General features: G+C 39.7%; 1 protein-coding gene across 3 annotated transcripts in view; it reads right to left on the bottom strand.

Annotated features, from left to right (window-relative positions):
* Stxbp6 (syntaxin binding protein 6) overlaps window positions 1-27,008 on the bottom strand; it is a 223,191-nt gene that overhangs the window by 138,637 nt on the left and 57,546 nt on the right. For 2 of the 3 annotated variants that reach the window (XM_005076274.4, XM_040743145.1), the window contains exon 2: window positions 18,893-19,081. In XM_005076274.4, the coding sequence (XP_005076331.1) occupies window positions 18,893-19,046 (154 nt within the window). In that variant the 5' untranslated portion in view covers window positions 19,047-19,081. Of the gene's footprint in view, window positions 1-18,892; window positions 19,082-19,262; window positions 19,286-27,008 lie in introns of those variants that run through there. The other variant, XM_013117934.3, reaches the window with a different exon arrangement.

The following is a 27,008-nucleotide window of genomic DNA, read 5'->3' as shown; positions in this document are numbered from 1 at the left end:
CAATGGCAACACAGTGAACCAACTGAGCAGTTAACAGTCATAATAGCAACAACTCTCATTTAATAGCAACCACTAGGTTTCAGAACAAAAGAAAGATGCACCACTCATGTGAGCCCTCATCTTTACAGTCACTGCAAACAATTAGTCTCAGAGCTAAGGAAATAACACACAAAGGGCAAGTGACCTGTCTCAACGATTTCTGTGTAAGATACACACAGGTGATACCTAAGAATCTACCCATGGCCGACTGACTCAAAAGCCCACATTCTTTTCTTTACAATAGCATGCAAACTATTGGCTACCAATGCTCTCACATATAAAAACGCACAGGAGAAATTCTGGGTTTTACCTGACAGACAGCTAGGTAAAGCAACATGAAGAAAACATTGCTTATTAATGATTTGGCCACAAGGGTCAGAATTAAGGGGCTGAACTCAACTATACCTTTGACTGAGGTTCTACAGTGAAGAACAGGACTACAGTACGGAATTCAGCATCCTGACCTAGAGGCTTATGCAGGTGCAGCTGAGGGCTTCATACTGCATGTGGACATGTGCTTGCACACTCCGGGACTGAGACACTGCAAAGTAAGTCTTAATTTGAAGGGAAAAAATCCAAACAAATAGCATTAGCATAAAAATGAGCATAGAAAAAGTACTTAACCAGAAATTGGTTTCCAGGAGTTTCTTTTATATCCCGAATGAATGTTATCAAGCTTAAAGGAATTCAAGATCCCTGAGGACTGGGTACACAGCAGCTCACAGCTTACTGGGGCTTAAAAGTCTTATAACACAAAAATATTTGAGGAAGAAACTAAGACCTGAAACCACATAGCTTAAAAATATGGTAAAGGAAACAAAGCTTATAACAGAAGGGTAGGTGTTTTAGTTAGAACTTCACTGCTGTGAACAGACACAATGATCATGGCAACGCTTATAAAGAAAAACATTTAATTGGGACTGGTTTACTGTTCAGAGGTTTAGTCCAGGGTCATAGTGGCAGGAAGCACAGTGGTGTGAAGGCAGACATGGTGCTGGAGAAGTAGCTTAGCGTTCTACATCTGGATGGTCAGTCGGCAAGAAGAGCAAGTGGACCACTGAGCCTGGTTTGAGCTTCGGAAACCTCAAAGCCCCTTCCCAGTGACACACTTCCTCCAGTAAGGCTACACATACTCCAACAAGGCCATAATGACCCCCTAATTGTGTCATTCCCTATGAGCCTCTGAGGACCATTTTTATTCAAACCATCACAGAGGTGTTTATCTGTTTGTCAAAGTAAAAGAAACCAAAACCTCACACAAAACAATAAGGCAGGTGTTTGTGTTGTTGTCTTGCTTTGGAACACACTGACATTGCCTTCAAGGTCAAAAACTTAACCCTCTCACTCACGGTGAGGTCAGGCAAGACACTCTGGGTGTCAATAGGTATCACAGACACAGAGCAGAGGTGTGTCTCCCTGCGTTCTGCACTTAGACATACTACTTTCTCAGCCTTCGTTGTACTCTTGTTGATCTCCCGATCACTGAGAATGGGGCCACATTCGGAAGGATTCAGCCCTCTTCACCTGAATGCTACATGCACTCTATTCAGCACTGTCGGCTAGCTCTGACTGAGGTCTGTGGTGCACCAGGCCAGGAGTTGGCAGACTACAGCTTCCACACCAAGCCCAGAAAGTACAAGATGTCTTTACACAGGTCGAGCGTATTCTGTGATCAGAACTAGAAAGATGTGGCAGAGGTGTAAACAGAGTTGTGTAGGACCAGCACTCTGGTCCAGCACCTTAACTGTATAGCATACTAAGCCTCCCCATATGTCCAGCCTTGTTTAAATTAAACCTCCACCAGCTTGCTACTGCTTGTCTCAAGATAGTGCTCAAATTTTTAAAATAAGGTTTGCTTGATGTGGCATTTTTATGTGCCTCAGACTGGCCTTGAGCTTATGAACCAATTGCTAAAGAGGTTAAGATTAATCATAAATTATGATTACAGGTGTGTCCCACCAGACAGCAGTTTCACAATCAGCCTTTACTTATGTGAAAATTATGGCTCTAAATGCCTAAATCATTCTTTGTGAACTTCACAGCTTTATAGTTAGAATGTCCATGTTTCTGTCTCCTCCAAGGCTTTACTCTTACAAACTTACTTCCCTGAGTTACTGTTACCCAAGCAATGGAAGAATTATGGATTATACATACAAAACTATTATTTGAACTATACTGGACCACTCATTTCTCCACTCTGGTACTGTTGTAATGATGGAAGAAATTCACTTTAGAAGCGGCTATTCACTCATATAGTATTCTGAATTTGCTAGTGTACACAGCCAACTCTGTTTGTGACCTACACAAAATTTAGAAAAATGACACCAGAAAGCAAGGCTCAAGAGTAACAGTTGGATCCAGGGCACTTATCTAAACAGTAAATTAAATCTATGAAATTAATTGAAGCCCAATTTCATTTTAACACAAAACTAGCTGTGGTGCTAACTAGTTAGTTAGACTGTAAAAACCTGGATAAACCAAGTGTAGCATCCTCTGGAGACTTTGAGTACCACTGGTCTATGCTTACATATAGGAAGAAGTGAAAAGTGGTCACAAGCAAATCTAAACTCATTTCTCCAAAACTCTCCCCCTGCTTGTGATCTGCTATTTCCAGCAAAGACTCAAAGAACACATTAAACAGAGGAAAAAATTCCTTTTTGTTCTTGACCTCAGTGTTCACAGAATTGTGCTATAGCTCAAAATAAAATGAGATTCGGGAAGGAAGCAAGTTTGAAACATTATGTACAGAGTCTTGGCAATAATATTCCTATCATCACAATGGTAAGCAAGAGAACATTTGTAAAGCTGGCTTTGTAAAGATTTTATACACCACCAAACATTGCTTTTTAAAACTAAAGGAGGCATTTACAGCACTCTTGGTGGAAGTGAGTCAATCTAGGAAAATGTTTAACACAAGGATCATTGATATCAAATTTTATTCCTATTCTCTGTTAAAATACACACACACACACACACACACACACACACACACACACACACACCAAAAAAGAAGCTTAAATGAAATAGAAATTCCATGCAATAGTCTACCTTCTAAACTGCAGGCAAATCTCACACCATATAAATAATTCTGAGCAAAAACACAATGACGATCAAGAAGGTAATCCAGGCTTTTGTCTTATCCTGTGTACCAACCCCAAATATAAACTTTAGGAAAGCACAGAGTGGATAATGATCATTGCTCCATAAGTGCAAAAATGTGTAACCGCTAGTACCACCACTTTCCGAAGTCACCTACAGGTACAAACCCAGGGAAACGAGGAGAAATGTGCCCGTTAGAAAAGGCATAGCAGTTTGAAAAGGCTTTATGAGCTGCAATGCTTCTTGACTAACAGTGTAGAGCCGACCCTCTAAGCAGTTGGATTTTTAAGAGTACTGGTGAGGAAAGGGAAAGAGGGAGTAGCAGACTGCATGATGGGAGGCAGAGGTTCTGACAAGCAAAGGGCATCTGAGCAGCCAGTGATGGCTGGAATAACAGACAGAGCAGGGTTGGCATTCTCTGATCGTCTAAGACTAAAAACGTCAAATACAAAGGTGATTACACAGCTCAGCGGTGGGGTGTCTGCCTAACATACACACATGGCTCTGTTTTGATGCCCAGCGCTTAAAAGGAAAGGAAACAGAGTTCAATCCCCGGGCCAAGTCTTGTGTTTCTGGAGAGAGAAAAACAAGGCATCAGTAGCAGCTTCAAAGACCAGTGACAAGAGAGGCCTGTGTCTCAGTTTTCTCTTAGGAGATGTGGCATGACTAAAGGTGTCAGACAGAACACAGCAGCCCCCCTTCATTTCTGCTTCAGCTTCCCTTGGTTTCAGTTACCAGTAGTCAACAACAGTTAAAATTATTAAATAGAAAATCCCGAAAATAAACTCAGGTCCTCAATACTTTCTTACAGTATGCTATCACAATTGTTTATTGTTGCTTTGGTTATCTCTCAATGTATTAGTTTACTAGTTAAATTAGATTATAGAGATGTTGGAGGGAACAGCATATACAACATGCCTTGGAGTACAGCCTGGGGATGTGGGTGTGGAACCACTGTGTTGGAATTTAAGTTCAAAAAATGTCTTTCCTAAAGAAGGTTGGCACAGAAACCCTAAAACAAACTATGTATATATATGCAGTATAGCAACCAACAGAGAAATATAATCATGTACAAATAAGGAAAACCACTAGTCGAAACAGAACGGCCACCCAGCAACCAAGGACATTGCTGCATCAGCAAATGAGGAGGCTCCCTTGTATGAATCAATAAGATGAAAGTCCAGAAAGGAAATGCAGGTTTCCTTTTTAAAAAACTGTACAAAAGGCCAAGAAGCATCAGAACTAGATGAATTCCAGTCCAACCTGATGATAATGTACCAAAAGCAAAGCTGCAGATGTTTTCATGCAGTCGTGTTCAAACAAAATATTAAAACTGAAACAATTCTGTCAGTCAGGTTTCAGTGGAACAGTCAACCTGAGGGAAGGAACAATTATTTGATACTGTCTTTTGAAGACTCTGGTTGCTACCCATTGTGATGGGCATTCCTTGTGTTTGGATGTTCACCTCATCAAGCAGCTATGTCTTAAGCCAGAACCTCTACAATTTGAATACAGCACACTTGCCAGCTGTTATTAGTAGAGGAGGCAAGGCTACTTACTACCTCTGAGAACTCTAGTCAGGAGTCTGGAACTTTCATTTTATTTCATTTCCATATGAATCATTCAAAAAATTAAATATATGCATCAGTTAATGAGTATCAGAGCTGTTTCCAATTTCTGGCTATTATGACTACAGAAGCAATGAGAATAGATAGTAAGTATCTCTCTAGCAGGATGTATAGTCCTTTGGTTATACTTGGGGTATATCTATTCCCAGCTTCCTGAAGAACTGTTACACTGATGTCCACAATAATTGTACAAGTTTGTACTTCTACCAGCATTGGAGTGCTCCCCTTTGCCTGCATCTTCACCAGCGTGAGCTGTCATTTGTTTTATTAATCTTGGCTATTCTGACTTTGGTAAGTTGAAATCTCAAAATAGTTCTAACTTGAATTTTTTATGGCTAAGTATATTGAGCATTTCATTAAGTGTCATCAGTCCAACCACTTTTGTTTCATCTTTTGAGAATTTTCCATTTATTTCTGTAGTCAATTTTTAAATAGGGTAATTTGTTTTGTTGATGTTCAGTTTTTTAGTACATTTACACACTATTAACTAGCTGTTAAGAAAAAATGAAATTAGTTAGATTGGAGTTAAATGAATAGGGCTAGAAACAGTCATTCTTAGTATAATAGCCCAGACCTAAGAAAGACATGGTATGTTTTCTCATACTTGTGGATGCTTGAGATATGTGCATATGCTTTTAAGTTTTATAGACAGCTAATTGGGGATGAGGGTAGATTAAGGGGATTTTCCAAAGAAAGTGAGATAGATAATGTTATTGAGAGATAAAGGGGAAACTAGAATAAGAGTACTAAAACAGGGAGAACTGGAGGCAGGGTAATGGGCAGTGGTGGTGATCGCCTTTAATCCTAGCACTGGGAAGACAGAGGTAGGCAGATCTCTGGATTTTGAAGCCTTGTTCTACAGACTTAGTTACAGAACAGTTGGACTATGCAGGGAAACCCTGTCTCAAAAAAAAATACCCTCATGTAAGACAGGCTAAAAGAGGGGATTTAGGAGGGGCGAATAACACTAAAGGCCATTTGAAAAGCCATGTGGAAACCGGCTATCATAGAAACTTCCTAATATATAGGAATTACATATTCCTAACCCTCTGAACATCACAGAGTAACTATTGGTTACTCCCCATAACCTGATGGCATGGCTGTATTGCTGAAAACAACACCTGACTTATGCTATTGAACACGGAGAAAAAAACTGGTACCCAGCTAAAAACTTTCTCCCTCCTGACTGGCATTCACGGTACTAGAAGATACACAGCAGATGTGGTTATTTGCAAACCATCAAGTCAGTCTAGCATACGGGTGGATGCTTGATGAGCTCTGATCCCTAACCAAAGATCTATGGATACTTGATGGTTTTTGTTGCAGGGAGGTCAGATTTTTAGTATATGGCTCTTAAAGGGTTGGCCACACTCCAGTGGATGACCCCACCCCTAAAAGTGTGTGGACACCACACATTGGGGGTTGATGAGATATTAAAATAAAAAGACAGAAAGAAAGTGATATTGGGCTTTTCTTTTCAAATTGCTTCTCCTTCTATGTTTAGAGGGAATTGGCAGGGAAGGGGGGACAGACCTACACATCTGCCTTTTATGGATGAACTCGTTGCTTTATGATAATAAACCTTAAAAGAGAGAGAGATGCCTCCCTGATTTGCAACTGGCCAAGAGTGTATGTTACTGCTCACTCTTCATCTGGGTGTGAGCAGGAACTGAAAAGCTACATCCTGAAGTTCACTCATTTCTTCCTCATCTAATCTGCTACAGCCAGAGTCAAAAGAGTCAGGCTGACAAGAATGAAATGGTGCCTTTCTTTTTCTGCCTAACTGTAGTAAGTTCTGTGGTACTGGGCCAGCCATTCAGTCTCTGTGAGCCATGTGCTTATTCTTGACACTAACTTTGGGAGTATCTATGGGTTGTTTTTATACATAAAATTTTAGAGTCATGGAAAAAATCCTAAGGAGTTATTTTCCTTCACAGCAGTTGCTTTGTAGGTTCACATGGTGGATCTGATAAAATGCCAACATGAATTATTAATTCAACACACTGACCTAAAACGAAAAGCATAAACATGGTTGGTTGATATTTATCATTTCTCTCATACTTCATCTAGCAAATACAATGAAAATGACTAATGATTTTACAGCCAAGTTTCCCCTTTGCAGTATGGTATGACTGGTCTCAAAGTGTTTCACATACCTTCTTCCCTTCTCTACAAACACAGTCTCAATTACACATGACAGTATACTTATTATGGCCTCAAATATGTGTGGAAATCAAATTTGTAGCATAATCCTTAAAGTTTCAAATATCTTATGTATACAGAGGAGGACTTGCAGTGGAACAGCATTGTTCACTGATTGTTAGACACACAAAATGGATAGAATATTTCACTAAGTGAATCTGGAAGACTTAGGTTTTTGTTGTTTTTTTAATTATTATTATATATGCTACCCAATTTAGATTTTCTTTTTTTGACGCTTTTTATTATATACTTAAATTAGAAACAAGCTTGCTTCCCATGTCAATCCCAGCTCCCTCTATCTCCCCTTCATGCCCATTCAACCTCACAGGTACCCCCAACCCCCCACCCAATCCCCACTCCATTCCCCAGGGAGGGTAAGGCCCTCCATGGGGGATCTCTAGAGTCTGTCATTTTGTTCCAGGGAATGCCCAGTGTTCCTAACTGCTGAGCCATCTCTTCAACACCCAGAATTACGTTTAGAAATCAATTAATTTTGGTCCACGGCAAAGCACTAACAGAGAACAGTGAGCTAAAGTTCCAGTCATACCTGATTACCTTCCAGTGCTGCAGGTGTTTCCTAATAGTTATCCTTGTAGTTCTCAGTTTACTTGTCAAAAGCAAGGCATGCAAACCAGGCATGCTGATTCATGACCCCTTGGAAAACAAAGCTGAAGGGTCTTACATGTGAGGTCAGGATGAGCTAAATAGTGAGACTGAGATTGTCTCAGAGACCACAAAAGGTAGTATCAAGATCATTTTTCCTCATGATGAAAATTGGGAAAAAATTCCATCCACAGATAAAGGGTTAAATATGCTATGATAGCAACAAACCATTCAAATTATCCTCATAAGGAATACACAAAATAAAATTCTTTTTACAATGTTAAATGAGAGGACAAAATTTTATATAGACTATCTTAATGAAGACATAATAAAATGCATTAACATTAAAAAGCCAATGTTGGGATTTGTATATTTTTCCCATTGAATTTTTTCTTTTATCTAGTTTATATTACTTGTTTTAAACACATCATGTGTATATATGTGTGCATGTTTCACATATATATGCATACTACATGTATGTGTGTGTATGTATGTACAAGTGTGCAGAGAAATGCACTAAACTTCATGAATCCATCTATTGTAGAAAGAAGTAAGAACTGTGTAGGTGATGCTTAGGACGGACACTCTCAGTCTCCAATATTTCCATTATGAAAAGAGGAACTTGGATCATAAGGAATAAAGGACAGCTATAAACTTGGTATGTCAGATCCATTTCAGTCGCTCATGGCTTCTCACAACAGTGTGGTTGGTTCAGCAGATGTGAGCAGAGCATGCTGTCAACCTTCAGGTCAGGTCCACAGCCTCAGCCACATGGGACATCATACAGCAGATGAAAACATGACATGTGTGAAGAAGGTAGCGTCGGAGCGACAGCATTAACATTGTCAGAGAGGTTACAAGTGCAACACAAAATGCAGTCTCCGTGTGTGTCTTGATAGTGCTCTTGAAGGAAATGTAGACTGAAAATGATTGCTATGCGCCAAGAGCATTTGGGGGAAGGTCTGATGTGGTCAGCATCCATTATATGATCGTTTTTTTCTCCATCACACAAACTCCTTCTTCAAGGAAAATACTCTGGTGCTTCAAAATTCTGAGGTAACAGCTTCCTACTCTGGATCACAATGGAAGCATTTATAAATTGCTCATTTTGGATGACTAAAAGCCTGAAGACAAGAGAAACTTCCCTATTTTCTTCTTGGTAACTGGGCCATTAGGTGGAATAAAATGTTCTACTCAGCGGTTTAGTAGATGCACAGGAAACTAGAGATGGGGGCTACTGGCATCTCATTGTGAGAAGAAGCAACTTCTGTAAGAGTCAAACGAAGCCTCAGATGCTGGAAGTGACCCAGCTTAAACCTCAGAGTTATCCCTGTACTCAGGCTTTGCATTATGGAAACCAGGAAGACATCAGGAGTAAAAGAAGCCTCCCGGCCCCACCTCAGGCTGCAGTGATCTGTGGGAGGACTGTGCCCACAGCCTTGTGGGCAGAGAGATCTCTGCTACAAGTCCACCCCTGTTAGAGGCTGGCATCTGGTGATGGAAACAGAGCTGCGTAACCCCAGCAGGGGAGTGTTGAGTGCCAGTATGGAGGTGGTTGGAAGCACACTCGTGCTTAGGGAACAGCAGCTAACTGGCCTTCTGAGCTTTAAAGTCCTGGAAAACCTGCCAAGTGCTCTGCGGTTCTGGTCATTTGTAGTTTCTTCTGTAAATCTCTGCATATGGCTTAGCATGACTAACCAGAGTAAAATGTCAACCCCCTCTTCTCTCTCTGTCTCTGTCTGTCCCTCACTCTCTCTCTCTCTCTCTCTCTCTCTCTCTCTCTCTCTCTCTCTCTCTCTCTCTCTCTCTCTCTCTCTCTCTCTGTCTCTGTCTGTCTGTCTCTCTCTCTAGCTGTCTGTCCATCTCTCTCTCTCCCTCCCTCCCTCCCTCTCTCTCTTTCTCTCTCTCTCTCTTGCACGCACGCACGTGCACACACACAAAACAGGAAAGAGTTGCAGAAACATAAACAAGAACCTGAGCTGGCTGAAAAGTTGGGCCCCAGGCATCTGGGTCAGCCTCTCCCACTTCTGTTGTTTGACTAACAGTGCACTTGACTGACCCTAGAGAATGTTTTGTTCCATTTTGTTTTAATTTTTCTTTTGATGTGGTGAAGATAGGTGTAAGGAAATAACGTCTCGAATTTCAGCGACAGGAACCTGATGGACTAAACCAGTTCTTATTCCTGACATAGGTGGATACAGTGGATACAGAGCCCTGAACATAATTGACTTCAACGCCCAGCATACCCAGCAACACACAAACACTCATGAGGTTAGAGTGGAAGTTTTCAGCCCAAATTCCTGAAATAGATCAGTGCATGTGAAGCCGCCTAGTAGTGGAGTTGCAGGAGGGAGGCAGGAAATAATTTTGGAGTAAAGAGATTTCAGAGAGGATGACTTAGAAAGCAAGGAAGAGAATGACTGAGATTGTTGGGTGGACCCCAGCCATAGCAAGAAGGAGGACCCCAGCCATAGCCATGCTGAAGCAGGAAGGCCCAGAAGAGCAGCAGGTAAATCATTCTGAGCTGTTGTGTGGCAGTGCTTTATGTGATCCAAGTCCTGATGTCTGTCACAGGTATAAATGAGCACATTGTAAAACCTCACAGATTAATTAGCATTGTGTAGCTCAAGTTCAATGCCATGTATGTATCAGGCACTACTCAGACACATCCAGAGCCTAGGTCCCTTTCAGACTACCCTGAGGACAGAAATCACTGCCATTTTAGAGATGAGAACACTGAGTCACAAAGATGAGACAAAGTCAGTGTTTTTAGCAGATACCAACTTGGTGCTCTACAATAGCAGGGGTAGAGATGTTAGGGCACAAGAGAGACTGTTAGTGTCTATATCTGTCCACAGTGTATTGATATACCACAGATGGGGATGTTAAACTCTCAACACCACAGCAAAGTGAACTACCCTCCAAAAGAACATGCTTTGAAGACCTCCCAAAAGAACCAGATGTATATTTGACAACAGTCCCTCCTTAGTCAACTGTTGTCTGAGGAGATACTGACAGCTCCTTGCCAGTCACAATCCGAAGGGATCTCTGACTCAGGATGCCTGAACCACTTGTTCTACCTTGCAATTAGCAAAAACTAATCAAAACCAACACAAGTGAGTGAGTCGGCTGTGAAACTACTCCTGGAAACAGAGGGTTGGGTGGTGGGAGAGCGCACAGATGGTGTTTCCTTTTTAAATGAAATGTTTTGGCACTGGCCTCTGTTGAGAGTTCTCCCTTGTTTCCATCTGGTTTGAGGCCTGGAACACACACAAGAGAGAATGGAAAAAGAAAACTCTGCCGGCGTGCTAAACCACTAGAAAATCTGGAGTGCCTGCCAGCACTTCCTCTAAGTCCCCAGAGACCAGAACATTATGCTCAAGGAATGTTATCACATTGTGTTGAGGGAATGGAAATCTTTTTTTCCAAGAGTGTATACTTTGGAGCAGGTTGTCTCACGTGTGGTCCCAGCGCTGTGTTCTCTAGCTGTTCAATGGTGTGCAGGGCACTGTAGAGTAAAAATAACAGAAGCTGGTGTGAAGGTTAACTGAGATGGTATGTATTAGTTTCTTAGTTGTCTATTTCTGGGCTCTTCTGTTCAAAGGGGTTGAGAAAAGATGGTATCACCATTAATTTTCACAAGAAATGATCTAGAATCACATGGACATTTAAGAATGCTCCTGAATACAAATGAGAAAGCCAAATTTGCACATATCCAGGTCACTATGGATACACTGAATTTACCAGGGGAAATCAGTTTTCTAAGACTCAAACAGATCTGCCTATAGCATCTTTGAATGTACACAGATTTAAACAGCTTGGCTTACAAATCTTACCATCCAGCCAAAACCAAAAGCATAAACCTGTAGGGAACAAGGCAAAACCAAGAAATGGTCATCAGCTGCTTGAGTTAGTGAGGAAGGATGTTTGCATTGGATTTCTTTTCTCACATAACGCTTAAGTCTACTGGGGAAAAACGTGGGACACAGACACTGAGGGGAAACAAACCCATGTTCAAATCATGACAAGAGCTGTCAGCAAGCTAATTCATGTCCATTCTCAGTCCCTCATCTACAAAGTGAGGCAGAATGGCTTCGCAGCACTAATGTAAGGTAGACTGAGTGAATATAGGGAAAAGGATGCAACCATGCCTTATACAGGACTCCGGTGACGCAGGTAGAGCAGGAACTTCAGTGAGGCCATTGACACGTGATCACAGTGGCTAAGTCTATAGTCCCCAAAATCTTTGAGCAGAAAGCCTTTTAACTCCACATAACTAACGGTTACTACTGCTACTTTAACCCAATGTTTCTTTATCACAAAGACACAAATACTCAATAAACATTATTACAGAGAAAATTGCAGTTTTATAAAATTAAAAATACTACAAAGAAAGCCACAGAAACCAGATAGAAGAGAAACTCTGTTTTGTATGTCATTGCTCTCCAGAGATACTTAATTTTATGGTGGAATTTGCTTACAAATCTTCCTAATGTAGATTTTCCCTGACAGCTAATGCACCTGTGGGAAAGTCTATTAATCAACACCTTAGACATGATTAGGAAGTTACTGTGCATGTAAAAAGTGGTACTTCTCTGTCACCATAAACAGAAGAATCTGCCCTTTCAAATACAACCCCTTACTGAGCTAAGTCAGAGGTGTGGGGAACTATAGCACAGCCTAATTTTTTTTCAATTGAAGAACATAAAACTGTAGAACCTTAACCAGAGTTCAGAAAACAATGGGTTAAAAAGTACTTTTAAAAATAAAATCTCGAGTGCCCCAAACACGTCATTATGTCAAGCATTCCAGGGGACAATCCAGAGTGTATGGCCCTCAAATAATAAAAATGTTCCAACCTTAGGTGAGAGCCCCATGCATTTAACACTTCCTCCCAAGCACCCTGATGTGGTGAATCCTGGAAGTAACTGAGGTTACTTCAAGAGCACCCAGGGTTAAAGCTGCTGAGACTCAGGGCAGGGTCACCAGCTCCCATCCACCTATCCCACACCACAGCCTTCCGTGGGACATGTGTACACAAATTATTTCATCACAGTGTATTCAGAACTTTTTTAATAAGACAATTTGGTTCTTTCTACAAATCTACAAAAGTTTTTAAAAGGGCCAAGGTTTTCTGTTTCAACAGATATGTCAAAGCATGAGCTAATTGCAAAAATTGGTTTCCATGTGCTCCATTTGTGACACAAAGTGGCAGCCAGAGAAAGAGTTTATTCATTTATGAATATGAACGCTAACATCGAATATTATACGTACCGAATTAAAACGTGATTAGGTAAACAGGTTGTAAGGATGGAATTACAGAATGTTCAGCAGGAAACTGAATTCTAAGAATAAAGTAATTTTAATTTAGCATGCTTCAGCTTTAATTTATAGACTCAAATTATCGTAGGGAGATAAGTCGTATCTTTATCCTTTGAAATGTATTAATAGTACCTATTCAAATCTCTACCCTAATCAGGCAAGGAACACATCATAAATCCAAACAACAGCCTCCAATAAGTGCTTGCCATATAACTAAGATAGCATTGTGGGAGGTGCTATGGGGAAGTGAGAAGAGTATATCAGCTCTAGCTTTGAACCATCTAATGAGTTTTTTTTATCACACATGTCTGCCCATGTGGCAGAATGTATTGGTATTTTGTATCTTTTCACTACTGGATAAATTCTACTCCACAGACATTTATTCATTCAACATGTGGGCGGAGATTTTAATTGCCTCTGGGTTTTATGATTGTGAAGAAAACTTAGGAGCACTCATGACAAGATGTTATATGGACATGGGTTTTATTTTGTGTGTATATGGCCAGGATAAGGATATAGGTTTGACTTATTTAAAAGCTGCCAAACTTTACATTACTTTCAAATTCCCTTGATCATTTGAACTCACACATGTCTACATGCTTGCCACCACTGAGCATTTATCACTGGTCTTTCTCATTTTTATCGTTTCTGAGAGGAAAAAAATGGGAACTGATGTGTTAGAAATTCCAATAATAGAGATATTTTCATATAGAAGAATTTGTATCCTATAGTCACTTATAATAGTCAATACTTAGGTTAGTTAGGTTTTCTAGATATATAGAGATATATTTCAGTTGGATAAGCATTCTTCAAACCTTCCAAAGACCTACAGAAAATGACATTTAAAATGGTTTAAGGTTTTTCATGATAGTAAGACAGAACTGCCCTGGCAATACCAATTACTTCATAGAAGAAGATGGGCATCGAAGGAACTCGTTATGAAGTTTGCCTTCGACATGGCAAGACTAACCATTTGGGCAAGAAACTGCTCTTGCCTGAACTGTTTCACTGTTTCTGTATAATCTGGACATGCAGGATCCACAGAAAAGTGACTGCTGAACTTGCAAAACAAAATGGGACAGTTCTGCAAGGTTCCTGGTTCATGGAAGAATCTGCCAGACATTCTGTAGAACATAGAGCAAAATGACAGACAAACTGCCAATACAGGTGGGACAGTTTCATATTTCCTGCTTTGCTGAGAAGCCTGCCAGACACACTATGGTCTATGGGCTGAAAATGGATGCTCCAACATTACAGAAGAACTCTCAATGACTATCCAGGCAGCAAAATGTCTCTGTTAATTCTAGAGCTTATATATATATATATTATCCTTCTGTGGTCTTTGATGGAGTTGAAGACAGATACTTATAGTTATGGTTTTCCTTAGTTATGATAAAAGATAGGTTAAATATAAAACTGTAGACTCACAAAGATAGGATAGATGATAGGATATTTTCTATAAATTTTGCTAAATGTTAATGGACTAAATATTGTTAACTGTAGTTCTTGCTTAATAACTATGATTTTACAGTGTTAAAGTTAAAAACTTTCTTTTTATTTAGGCAGAAAAGAGGAGATGATGGGGGATGTCCTTCTGTATATATGTTTCTCTTATTGGTTGATGAATAAAACACTGTTGGCCAATAAGGTAGGAAGATAGGTGAGGCTAGGAGATGAGGAGAATTCTGGGAAAGGTAAGCAAAATGAGATGCCATATGAGACCAGGAAGAGAGAATGTACCAGGCATTCTCTGGTAAGCCAAGACTATGTGCAAATACACAGAGTAATAGAAATGAGTTAGTAATTAAGACAGAGGTAGCCAATAAGAAGCCCAAGCCACCGGTCAACAGTTTTATAATTAATATAGTGTCTGTATGCTCATTTGAGGCTGAAGTGAAACAGAAACAGCCAGGACAAAGAAAACTCCACAAGAGTATACCATTCTAGACTTTACCTAGAGAGATGTTACAAAAACAAAACCTGTAAACAAATATTGAACTCTAGTTAATGATGTGTACACAGTTGTGTTCTGGGGGAAGTATGTTTGTGGCTATATTGAAATTTAATTTGAAAAATCAGTAAGAAAAAATAGTATAAACTGATTCACTGAGAGAGACTTGGACAGCTTGACAGGTAAGCAACAAAGCAAGAATTATACATTAACCTCAGCACAGAGTCAGGGCCCATAGATCCAGTTTGGGGGAAACTGAGTCAAAAGAATCACTTTAATGTCAGAGTTTGAGGCCAGTCATGGGTAACATAGCTGGACTGTAAAAAAAATTAAATGAAAATAAATTAAATTTTTAAATATTGTGGGAGTTGGTAGTGAGAAAATTCTTCCCAATTTGCTGGATGAAAAGCATCTTGCATGCTGAGAAAATGCATGTTGATATAAGTTTGCTCTTCAACTCACCCTGTACTATTCTTTTTAGTTTAATAGTAAGTATCCTGTGTAAAGCATTACGTGTAATTAAAGATGAAGTTCTTGGTTCATAGAGCTCATAATTCAGTAAAGCTGAACAACGTGATATTGGGTTGTCATGAGCAGAAACATGTCATTGTTTTTCTGAAACAGGGTGCATTTTTTTGTGAGAGATTTTTAAGTACATGACTATTTATAGTACTGTGGTTGCCTCACTTTGTAAGACTTCCATATGAACACATTTCCTTTATTTGTTTATTTTTTGAGACACGGTTTCTCTGGGTAGTCCTGGCTGACCTGAACTCATTTTGTAGAGTGGGCCTGCCTTGAATTCAGAGATCCACCTGCCTCTGCCTCCCATGTGCTCAGATTAAAAGTATGGGCCACAATACCCAGCTCTGAAAATTAGACCTGGGTGGCCATTGAGAAGCTGATAAAATCAATCTCACTGTGAATGAGTTTGAGTATCTTTCTCCTTCCAAAATAATAGATAAATAACCCTAGGAAGTTCATACACACACACACACACACACACACACACACACACACCTTCTTTATGGCCAAAAACTCTGGTTCTCAGATTATAAACTATGCATGACACTGTGAAAAATAAACACTAGCTAAGATATTATGCTACTATATCAGCACCTAGATGCATATTTTATAAGCTTCTTTCTTGCCTCCATTTCATGCTTCATAGTATTGAAAGGATGGTTAAAATTATTTGTAGACTTTTGCCTTAATTTATGCAAAATATGCTAGCTATAAATGAATAGCTGTTTTTCATCACTATGCTACAATGAGTGAAGGGACTGGCTTCCCAAAAAGCATAGTAATTTATACTACTAGCAGGTGTGGGGGTGGGGCTCAAGGGGGGGTTACTGTAAAACCTCCTACTAGTGGTCAATTACAAAGTAGTCCAGAGGAAATGAGAGAAGCCAAAGACTGCTTTCCCTACTAACAAGACTACCATTGCTCTGGCTGAACGCTGCCCACCAAAACCCAGTTCAACACATGTAAGTCCTGTCTACTAAACAGGACTAATTTTCCCAGACATGCATATTTGTATTTTCCCTTTTTGCCTTCTTCATAGTTTAACATTACGTGGATTTTTAAAACAATTAATGTTGACAGTAGACCATCTAACCTGAATAATCTTTTTTCTTACAATTGTATCCTCAGCACCTAGGACACTCGGCCCATAAAAGACAAAAATTATTAACTTGTTAGTTAAAACATATTTATCAGAACTGATATGCCTCCAAGTGGTGCATAAATCAGAAAATTAAGGAGGCTATTACTTTGCCATTTATAAGAAAATCATATAACGCAACAATGTGTGTGTCAAAGCCACCTGACCCTTTTCCACCTTGGTTTCCATTCTATTGTCTGCCAAAATGTCATATCTACTTTATGTAGCCTCTCACAATTTAAAAAAATGGTAAGGATAAAGACTCTCAGAACAAGGCATCTTCCTCTATTAGAATGCAAGGAAAAAAAAACTCTTGTCATTTTATACTTCCAACCTGAAGGACTTGGTAATTGTAACAGAAATGCAGCTGAAAGTCCCAGGACATTATCTCCAACCGTATGAATGATGGTTATAAGGCTTCCCTGAGATGAGATTGTTAGAACCCCATTACCACTCTCAGAGATAAAAATATAAGTCTAAAAGCCAAGGAAAATTGTTGTCCTTCAGTTATACTTATATATACCAGGCAAAATCCAACTGCCTTCTGGACCATGAAGTTTTCATTCAGTTATGGGTCTGTAAGAAATCTCAGAACGGTGAAGAGAATCAAGCTTTAAAAAAGTTAGAATATTATGTGTCTGTGCTCAGCCAAACACAAAAGAAGATTATTAGTGTGTACTTTGTTCATTGTTGGTATTAGAAAACAGAAAAACCTCTAGGGTCCAAATTTTAAAATATCAAATTATTTTTAACACCTTGATCTTATAAACAAAATCCTAGGCTGATGTTGAAGAAGTTCCTTTTGGGCTGAAGAGGTGGCCCCATGATGAAGAACACTGTCTCTCTTCCTGGTGCCTCAAACTCAATTTCACCACCCACACAGTGGCTCCCCAGTTCCAGAAGACATGACCCCCTCTCATCAACCGACCATTGCACACACATGTCATACAGACATACACGCAGAGAAAAAAAAACCCAGCGCCCTTACCCCCCACCCCTGCCACCACACCACACACACACACACACACACATACACACACATTCAAAACAAAGAAAAGAAAGGATTTTTTTCCTTTTTCTCTGAGATAGGGTTTCTCTGTGTAGCTTTGGCTATCCCAGAAATCTCTTTATAGACCAGACTGGCCTTGAACTCACAGAGATGCTCCTGCCTCTACCTCCCAAGTGCTGGGATTAAATTAGTGTGCACTACCATGCCCAGCTTCTTATTTTTTTATTGTTTTGAAAATGTAAGTTACTGGTTCTTAAATTAGCTCTCATTTTGACAGTGCTTAACTATACTAAAGAAACACAAATATTTTCTAACCATATCTAAATTTGGGCAACCTAGTCCTTATTTAGGAAGGAGAGAATAGTGTTTCCAGGTTGAGTCCCTCGCCCTCTGAATAAATAAAAGTTTTCATCTAACAATTGTAAAGGCATGCTTATCAAAGTGCTATGCTCTCTTTTCATTCTAATCTATGTCTTATAAATTCATATCTGTCTGATGAAAAGTCACTTATACCTTGAATTATAAAGATCCGATGCCCTCTTATCACCACTACCATTAAACAACTTATTAGAAGCTTAGTTTTGTTTCAAAGTCAAAACAAGTTTTAAAATTAAAGTTTTATTCCCAAACCACAACTCCAAAAGATCTTGCAAAGGATTAATTGTAAGCTTAGTTTATCCAGTCCTATTATGAGAAATATCATGAGAAATATTACAAATGCCTTAGTGCTTAGCTTAGCATCATTCAGAAGCTCATGGAAAATGTATCTCAACTTATCTCAAAAAAAAAACTTGGTGTGTATCCACAGTAAATCCCACAGATCTCCTCTAATCACAAACAGAAAGAAAAAATAATAATCCAACAAAATTCTCAGCTTATAAAAACAGACGGTTATTTTTCACTTGGCAGTGGATGTCAGGCAAAGCAACGATTTGTGAACGAAATCTTCTTTTTTCCTATTCCATAAAGTGCCAATATTTGTCTCAAAGAAAACTGTGGCTAATTGTTGGCAATGGTCTAGAAAACAAAAAGTGAAGCCCCGTCTGCTAGTAGTGACAATTATCCAAATACCAAGAAAGGTTCTAAAACAAAACTCCCCAGGGACAGACCACTCCCTCTGAAGGAAAGAATGAATAGGAACATGCTTGCCAAACTCTGCAGAAGCTCTTCAGGGATTGGAAGACTGAACTTCACGATCTTTCCAGAACAAAGAACCTCAGCCACAGAGGAGAAGGCAAGAGGAAAGAAGTGCGAGAGGACAAGAGAGACAGGAGTGGAAGGCAGACATTACCAGATGAACACAACCCTCCCGATGCCATGGAATTACGCGTCTTACAACAAAAGTCGCTTTGCTATTACTATTCGGTTTTCGTTACCTGATAGGCAGATGTAAGTTAAATATTCTCCTTGACCCCCAGTTGCCAAGAAAGGAATCTTTTTCTTTGTCCTCCTCTTGACTTGGACAGCTCCCAGCATTCTTTCATCAAGAGGTGCAAAAATTTCCTTGCTGATGGCAGATTTGGCACTCATTGTAGAGCAAACAAGGAGGGCACGCAGGCAATTTTCTGAAGAAAAAGAAAAGGAAAGTTGGAACTGACAATATTGTTGTGCTTGTAGGAAGGAGCAGAGCATGTTTGCAGGTGCAGCTTGCAGTTTAACCTCAGCATTACAGAAACATTAGCAACAAGCTAGTCACAGTGTACTATCCATAAAGATGCAAAGGGAAAGGGAGAGTGTTTTCACTACCTGAAATGCCTAGCACAATGAGACATAACAGCAAGCAATGGGCTCTAGTGGGCTTGCTAATCTCTGCCTAGGCTGTTCCTCCCTCTAACTGGCAACAGTATCCATCCTCCTCCTCCTTTGTCAAGAACAACGCTTGCAGTTGAAAAGTCTTCCCACCCCCAAACTGAGTTCTTTATGCCCCTTCCAAGTCTTCAACTCCAACGTAAATATGTTTTCCTAATTCCATTCATAGTTGGAAATAATGATGTCATCTTCTACAGACTAGCCATATAAGAAACAGAAGACCATTGACTACCACTACTCAGAGGCATTTGATCGGCTAAGTAAGGAGCTCTTGTTTATTAGCCTCCTGCAGAGGGCCCTACTGTCCACTGACCCACCGCTGGGCCAGCCACCATCTAGACCCTTGACAAATCTTGTGCATTGTTCTTCAGCCCCAGTGCACATGGAATTCTAAATACATTGGGAGTGCTACCCAGCAGGTCCTACTTTAGGTCCCTGTGGCGAACTGGTGGTGGGTGACAAACAACTAGGAGAATGAAGCAGTCTGTTGCTGACTGGTGAGTCGCCCCCACAACAGACAAACTAGTGCAGCCACAGTTCTCAAGTTATATTTGGTTTCCCAAAGTTGTACTTCCCCGATGGTCTTAATTCTGCTTCTGCCTCTCATGTTCAAGGTCAATCTGAACATTAAATCCAGCTCAAGGGTACTAGGCAAATCTATTATATTCCACCACTGTAGTCACAGGTAAGTTTCTACCCATCACTAACCAATATTTATTCAGGCAATTTAAAAATTCAGATTTAGGCTTAGGGGTAAAAAAACTTGTGAAAGCACAAGGACTGGAGTTTGACCACCAGAGCCCAGATGATAAAGGAAAAGGAACAAACTAGCTGTGGTGACAAGCACTTGTAATCCCAGTGTTGTGCAGGTGAGACAGGTAGGAACCTGGAGATCCTTACTCCACCAGCCTGTTCTATTCAGTGATGGCCAGGCCAAAGGAGCTAAAAAATGAAACAGGTGGATGGTGCCTGAGGAAAGTCATCTAAGGTTGATCTCTGGCCTCCACTGAAACATGCATGCATGCAATGCCCACAAATAAACATCACAAGTACCAGTCAGAACTGAAGGGCCAGGAAAAGTCTTTGTGTCCTGCTAACACAGGCTATTTGTTCTGGGAGGTTCTGCAAACAGACTGGCAGCACATTATGTGACATAGCAGCAGCTTAATGAGATTGCCCTAAAACTGACCAGTTGATAGGGAAGCCCAACTATATACTATCTTGCATTTAGTATTAGAAAATCCATAATATATCAAGATATGGTACTTATCCTAGAAGGGTTGATTACAGACCACACCACAGGTTTCACTGGCAGGCCAGAGAGATGACCCAGTGAGTAACACCCCTTGCTCCCTAGAAAACCAACTCCCACAAGCTGTCATCTGACTTTCATACATTCATCGTTTTGGCAGGACCCACCTCCTAAAATAATAAATACATTTTCAAAGTTTCATTGGAATTTCGATGACTTATGAAGGAAGACCATGGAAACATCTTTCAACTGGAAAATCATACCTGTCTACAACGCTAAGCCCCTAGTAGGAAAAATGTAAAGAGTTTCCTGGTTTAATTCTGAAATGCAGTAGGTTCTATTATCACCAAAAAGATATACTGACATATGCCAAGGATACATGTCATGGGTGTAGTAGATGTGATATAATATATACACGAGAATATATACATATACATATTCTGACATTCCTGTGTTCTGACAACAGATTTTGCACTACCACCAGGTCCTCGCTCCATGTTGGCTAAGAAATGGTGACAATAGTGAAGGTGTGCCTCGTTTTCATTGTGCTGACCACTTCTACTGCCCTCAAGGTAGCCAACAGAATTTCTCCCATCATGCACTTGTCTTACTGTCCAATGACAGTTTTATGATTTGCTGGGCTGTTTTGTGGAGGGGGAGTTGTTTTGTTTTGCTTTTTTCTATCTCTTAGGCCTTTCGTGTCTCCCATTCAAGGAAACACGGAGAAGAAAGCCAAGGAAGGAGGCAAGTGGTATTCTCAGTCCCATCCAGGAGCTAACTGACATGCACCTTCCCCTACTGGCACAGCCCTGCTTCTTCATCTTCTCAAACCAAACTAAAAGAAAATAGAGAACTAATGTCACATTGTATAAAATCTATCAGACAAGAGGCACACCTATTTTTACCAAAATCTTAAAACATCTTATGTTTTTGACAACTGGTGAGAAATTGAAGTGATCTTTGTTACCTTTTTATACTGATATTCACAAATGGAAGGGGCACGGGAAAGATAAACTGGCAACTTCTCTGGCCCAAGTTTTAAAATAAAACAAGCTTAGATTTAAATTGCAGATCCAATATATAAGGACTGAGACTGGTGGGTAAGTCTTAGTATTTCTGACTCTCAGTTTACTTAGCTCAGTGGTTCTCAACCTTCCTATGGCTGTGACCTTTTAACACAATTTCTTACGTTGTGGTAGTCCCCAGCCACAAAATTCTTTCATTGCTATTTCATAACTGTAATTTTGCTACTGTTATGAATTCTAATGCAAATATCTGTGTTTTCTGATGGTTTAGGCAATCTCTGTAGAAGCCCCAAGGGGGTCTCGACTGACAGGTTGAGAACTTCAGACCTAGTACAACATGGAGATACCTTTACCTCTCTCTTGAAACTGAAGAGTTAAATAGGTTAATATGTTTGGATCATGCATTCCAGTGTCTCAGTATTTTTTAAACACTAAAGATAGAGGATTTTATTAACTCCTAATATGATATGAATAATCAAATATCTTTTGAACTATAAAAATTGAATGACTATCCCCATGCATAGCAGAAGATATCTGGAAGAATAATATTCAACTTTACTTAACAAAGTTTCTCACTGCTTTTCACGTATAGATACACACAACTAGATGGTTTCTTCTATACGAATACAAAAATGGGGAAATGTAGGCATTTCTCCTTTGAAATGTCACTACTGGGAGAGTAGCATGTTTATTCTAGGGTCAAATGTCACGTTTTTTGTTCAGGACTTTCTGAAGTACTTGAAGGTTATGTTTCCAGTGTCATTCTGGGAATGTTAATGTACAGTGGACCATAAGGAAAAGAATTAGAGAGCAAGCAGGGAACAATTTACCTGTCTCAAATCTGGTTGCATATCTGAATTAATCAAATCAGAATCTATAAATTATTTTCAACAACTTTCTACTTCTCCGGTTTCCATGGTTCATATGCCCATCAAATGTAAAAGCTGTTATCCTACACAAAACTAAAACTTTGACCAAAAGTGTAGCAATTGGTAGAGAGAGGAACATTTTGGTGGAGTCTTCAGGAAGACAGGACAGGGAATTTACCCCCACCCCAATAAGCAGCTCCACAAAGTTTTCATGTCTTAAAAGTGGGTTTTTCAGTACCAGCCTGAGAACACATACCACTTTTCAGGATACAAGACTACAACTGCAACAGGACACCAATGACAACTTATTACTTCAGCCCACATCACCCTGTGGACACTTTCCCTTTCCTTGGTCCACAGCTTCTAAAGCAAATAGTTTATAAAACTTTCCTACCCAGAAGAACAATTTACAGTTTTATCTGCAAGGCAGAGCAGCTGACTACATTGATGGTTGCAGAGACCATCACTTTTTTGAGTTTTATGCTTCTTCAAGGTCTTCTCCAGTGTAAGTCATTTAGGATTGGTGAAGATTATTTTTTAAAAGTAGATGGCCACCTTAGTGAAATGGCTCTAAAGTAAGAGTATTCATCAGGGTAGGAACTGGACACTTGGATGCTCTCAGGAACCAGGTAGGTCAAATACACAGAGAAAGAAGTGTATGTGTCAAGAGGTCCTGATGTCCCCAAAACTCATGTTTCTGGTTTCCACCATAATTGATACTTGTCCTCTGTGATTCAGGAGATCAGGAAGGCTAGGAAAGACTACAGTGAAGTCAAAACTATTATTTCCACAGTATTCATAATCATGAACATGGCTCTAGGGTATACAGCTCATAGGCCTGAAGTCTCACCTGAGGAGAAACTCTAGTGTACCAACAGCCCACATATTTAAATCATTATATTAATATGTTAACAGATATTTGAATTACCCAACTTCATTACCTTATCTCTTGTGATACTCTGTTTGACATATAATCTTCTGGTTATGTTTTGGCACTAGCTGTGATAACACGAGCATTTTAAACAGTGTGTGCATGAAAACATTCATTATAAATAAGTAACAAGAATTCTTTGTTTTAAATATCACGTGGTTATTATGAATGCACTCCGAGGCAGATGCACTCAGTGTGTTGGCATCATTGTTACTGTCATTTAAGGTAATGGTTAAGGTGGTAAACCCTGGTGGACACTGGTAGAGAATACTGGTGGACACTGCAGAATAGCTCATCTTCCTGAGTGGATCTGAACTCTAGTAAGGTGGAATCAAAGTCCACTGTAATAAATCATGTTCTAAGACTGATGTTTTCTGCATTGCCATTTTTTGAAATACATTCAATGAAATGTGTCTGATGAGACTGGTTTGGATCTTAAATGTCCTGTAGAAGCCTGACCATGATACTAAGAGGAGAGGAGGGGCCTAGTGGAAACCCTGAATGCCTAAGAAGGAGTTTCCTGCAGGTGATACTGGGACCCTGCCCCCGACCTTCTTCCTCTCTTTCTCTGCTTCCTGGTGACCATGAAGCAAGTATCTTTGCTCTACCATGCATTTCTCACTCTCTGCCACAGGCAATGGAGTCACATGACCATAAACTGAAATTATTCAAGTCATAAACAAAAATTAATCTCTCAAAGTTGACAATTCTTGGGTATATTGTCACAGTGATGAACAGCTGACAACTACAAAGATTAGTTAATTATACATCTAACCCTGGTTTGAAAGATAGATACCTATTTGCAGGCCGATTTTCACCAACAGTTACCCTAGACTCTCCCTTTTCCCCAAACCTCCCATTACACACAATAACCATCCAATCATCATGTCTTGCGGGTTTCATTTAATATTTCTGGATTCTATCAGTTTTCTACCTTTCTGATGTCTTATGCCTAGTTTGAGTCTTCACCAGTTGATTTTGATGATTCTTCTAAAGGATTCCACCTTGACTCCAAATTCAGTGCAGCCTGGCCTCTGCCCTGACCTACATAATATTCTACCAAGTCAGATTAAGTATGTTGAGAGCTTACCTACATTTAATTGTTTATTCTAATTGCCTCGGGTATGACCAGGATGAGACATGTTCAGTATTGTAAATGGTGAAAACAAATTTTAAAAAGCTAAGCTACTTCACAAATGTACAGTATAAAAATATTAAACATTATAAGCAGATATTATTATATAAGCATTAAGCCTAAAATAATCTAAAATTATTTAATGTGCTCCAAAATTAAAAAAAAAACTTTATCTGAGAGTCAGCAAAAGGGCAATTTGTCATGAGAATAAAATTAGTTTTACAGTTTTCTGATTTCATATGTAAGATCAACGATACACTAAGACACATTAAGCTCCTTTAAAAACACTGGTAATTTTAAATGATGCTTATTTTAGGTGCACAATTGTTTTTCTGAGACATTACTCTCTAAAACAGATACTTCCCAAGAAGAAAATATCCACCATAGCATATCTCATAAGCATGTCAATAAAGAATGAGTCACACAAGTATTTTATAGCTGTCAACAGGGCTTTCATGTAGCTCAACTAATAGTTCTCATAAGTATAAACTAAGAGAAACCAGGTAAGGTCATGGGGTAGAGGGTGGGGAACATTGGCACAGAAGATCAAGAATCCATACTTAAGGCCTCATAAGGTTTACAAATATAAGCCTGAGTTAGTAAGATACATAAAATACTTAGAAGCACTCTTAAAGGAGCCACACACTTCTACAAAGATATAGGAATATGGAAAAAATATTTTAAAAACCTTTCTCTAGCCTGTCTGACAGATATTTGATAGGATGTGAGGGGCAAGCAGACTTTATATCTGGGGTTTCTGGGTCACAGAGATTCAGGGTCTCAAAGGCCAAAACCTGGGACTTGTTTACCTGTAATGTCTTCAGCTTCTTCTGCTACACAAACAGGTTTTTATTTACTTATTTATTTATTTATTTACTTACTTACTTAGTTAGTTTAAATTAGAAACAAGCTTGTCTTACATGTCAATCTCAGTTCCCTCTCCCTCCCCTCCTCCCGTGCCCCTCACCGACCCCCTATCCCTTCCCCTTTCTGCTCTCCAGGGAGGGTGAAGCCTTCCATGGGGGATCTTCAAAGTCTGTCATATCATTTGGAGCAGGGTCTAGGTCCCCCCCCCATGTGTCCAGGATGAGAGAGTATCCCTCTATGTGGAATGGGTTCCCAAGATCCATTCATGAAGGGGAAAGGTATAAGATCTCCTGAGCACAAACAGGTTTGGAGCCATTGTTTTTAGTGAAGGTGGCCCCACTGTATTTTAACTTACTTGCTAAACAAGCTAGTGAAAATATTTCCTGAGCAGGTGTCCCTGGCAGATGCTCTGCACGGGCATAGCAAGGAATCCTTAAGTGTCTCTAGCCCTTCCTAAATTTACAAAGCACTTACACATTCAATCCCAAATGTAGGTCAACATAGCTGCTGAATGTATCATCTCAAGACTGCAAATAAAATCATTAGATATGTATTTTTACAATGGCAAATTATTCCACTTTTAGCCAATTCGTTTTGGGCTACAGATTACGGGGAAGTGTTATGATTTCCTCTTGTGGAGATAGTGTTTAAGCTGAAACCCAGTGAACCAGAAACTTGACTATTAGAGAAGTGTGTATGCTGCAGTGTAGACACATACTTGCCTCAAGTTCATTTCAAAAGCAACACCTTAAGGATAACATAACACTCATACATTTTCATTTCTTAAATACAGAGGAACTGGAGCCCATCTACCTAATGGAATATTACCTTTAAAAAAAAAAAAGCAGGTAGGGTTGTGAATATAGGAGAAGACTTCAGATCCTCAGAACCCTCGTAAGTGAGTGTGGCAGGCCCCCTGTAATTCCAGAAGGCTGAGACTGGAATCCCGGAGCAAGCTGGCTAATGACATTAGCCATATCAATGAGCTATGGCTTTGACTGAGAGTCCCTGCCTCATTAAATAAGAGGCACACCCATCCATATGCACATGCACCCTCACATGCTACACATGCTAAACATGCAAAAATGTACACATGCAATCCATGAAAATGAAGGGGAAATAACTCAAAGATACTGATTTGGAAAAATGAGAACGAAATAATGCAGAGTGAAAATAAGGATGCTACAGAAGAGAAAATTGGCTTCTGAGCATACAGTTTCACTTGCATCCTTTTTGTTGTTGTTTTGTTCTTGTTCGGCTTTTGTTTCCTTAAAATAGGGTCTTTATGGAGCCCTGGCTTTCCTAGAACTCACGCTGTAGACCAGGGTAACTTTGAACTCATGGAAACCCACCTGCTTCTGCCTCCTAAGTGCTAGAACTAAGGGTGTGTGCCACCATGCCTAGTATACTTACATACTAATTCCCAGAAAAATGTTTAGAAACAAGTTTTCTGATAAATTCATATCATTATTTGAAAACAAACTAAGAAAATAAGACAGAGAATCTTCCTCCTGTCCTCACTGTCACTGAGCTAGAATGCTACCATAAACATCTGTGATTTCATACCCACTCTGCCCCTTATCTGAGAGCCATAAAAACACATG

Source organism: Mesocricetus auratus, unplaced genomic scaffold (assembly GCF_017639785.1).
Source record: "Mesocricetus auratus isolate SY011 unplaced genomic scaffold, BCM_Maur_2.0 Super-Scaffold_15014, whole genome shotgun sequence".
Taxonomy (NCBI): domain Eukaryota; kingdom Metazoa; phylum Chordata; class Mammalia; order Rodentia; family Cricetidae; genus Mesocricetus; species Mesocricetus auratus.
This window is presented reverse-complemented; position numbering and strand designations above follow the sequence as displayed.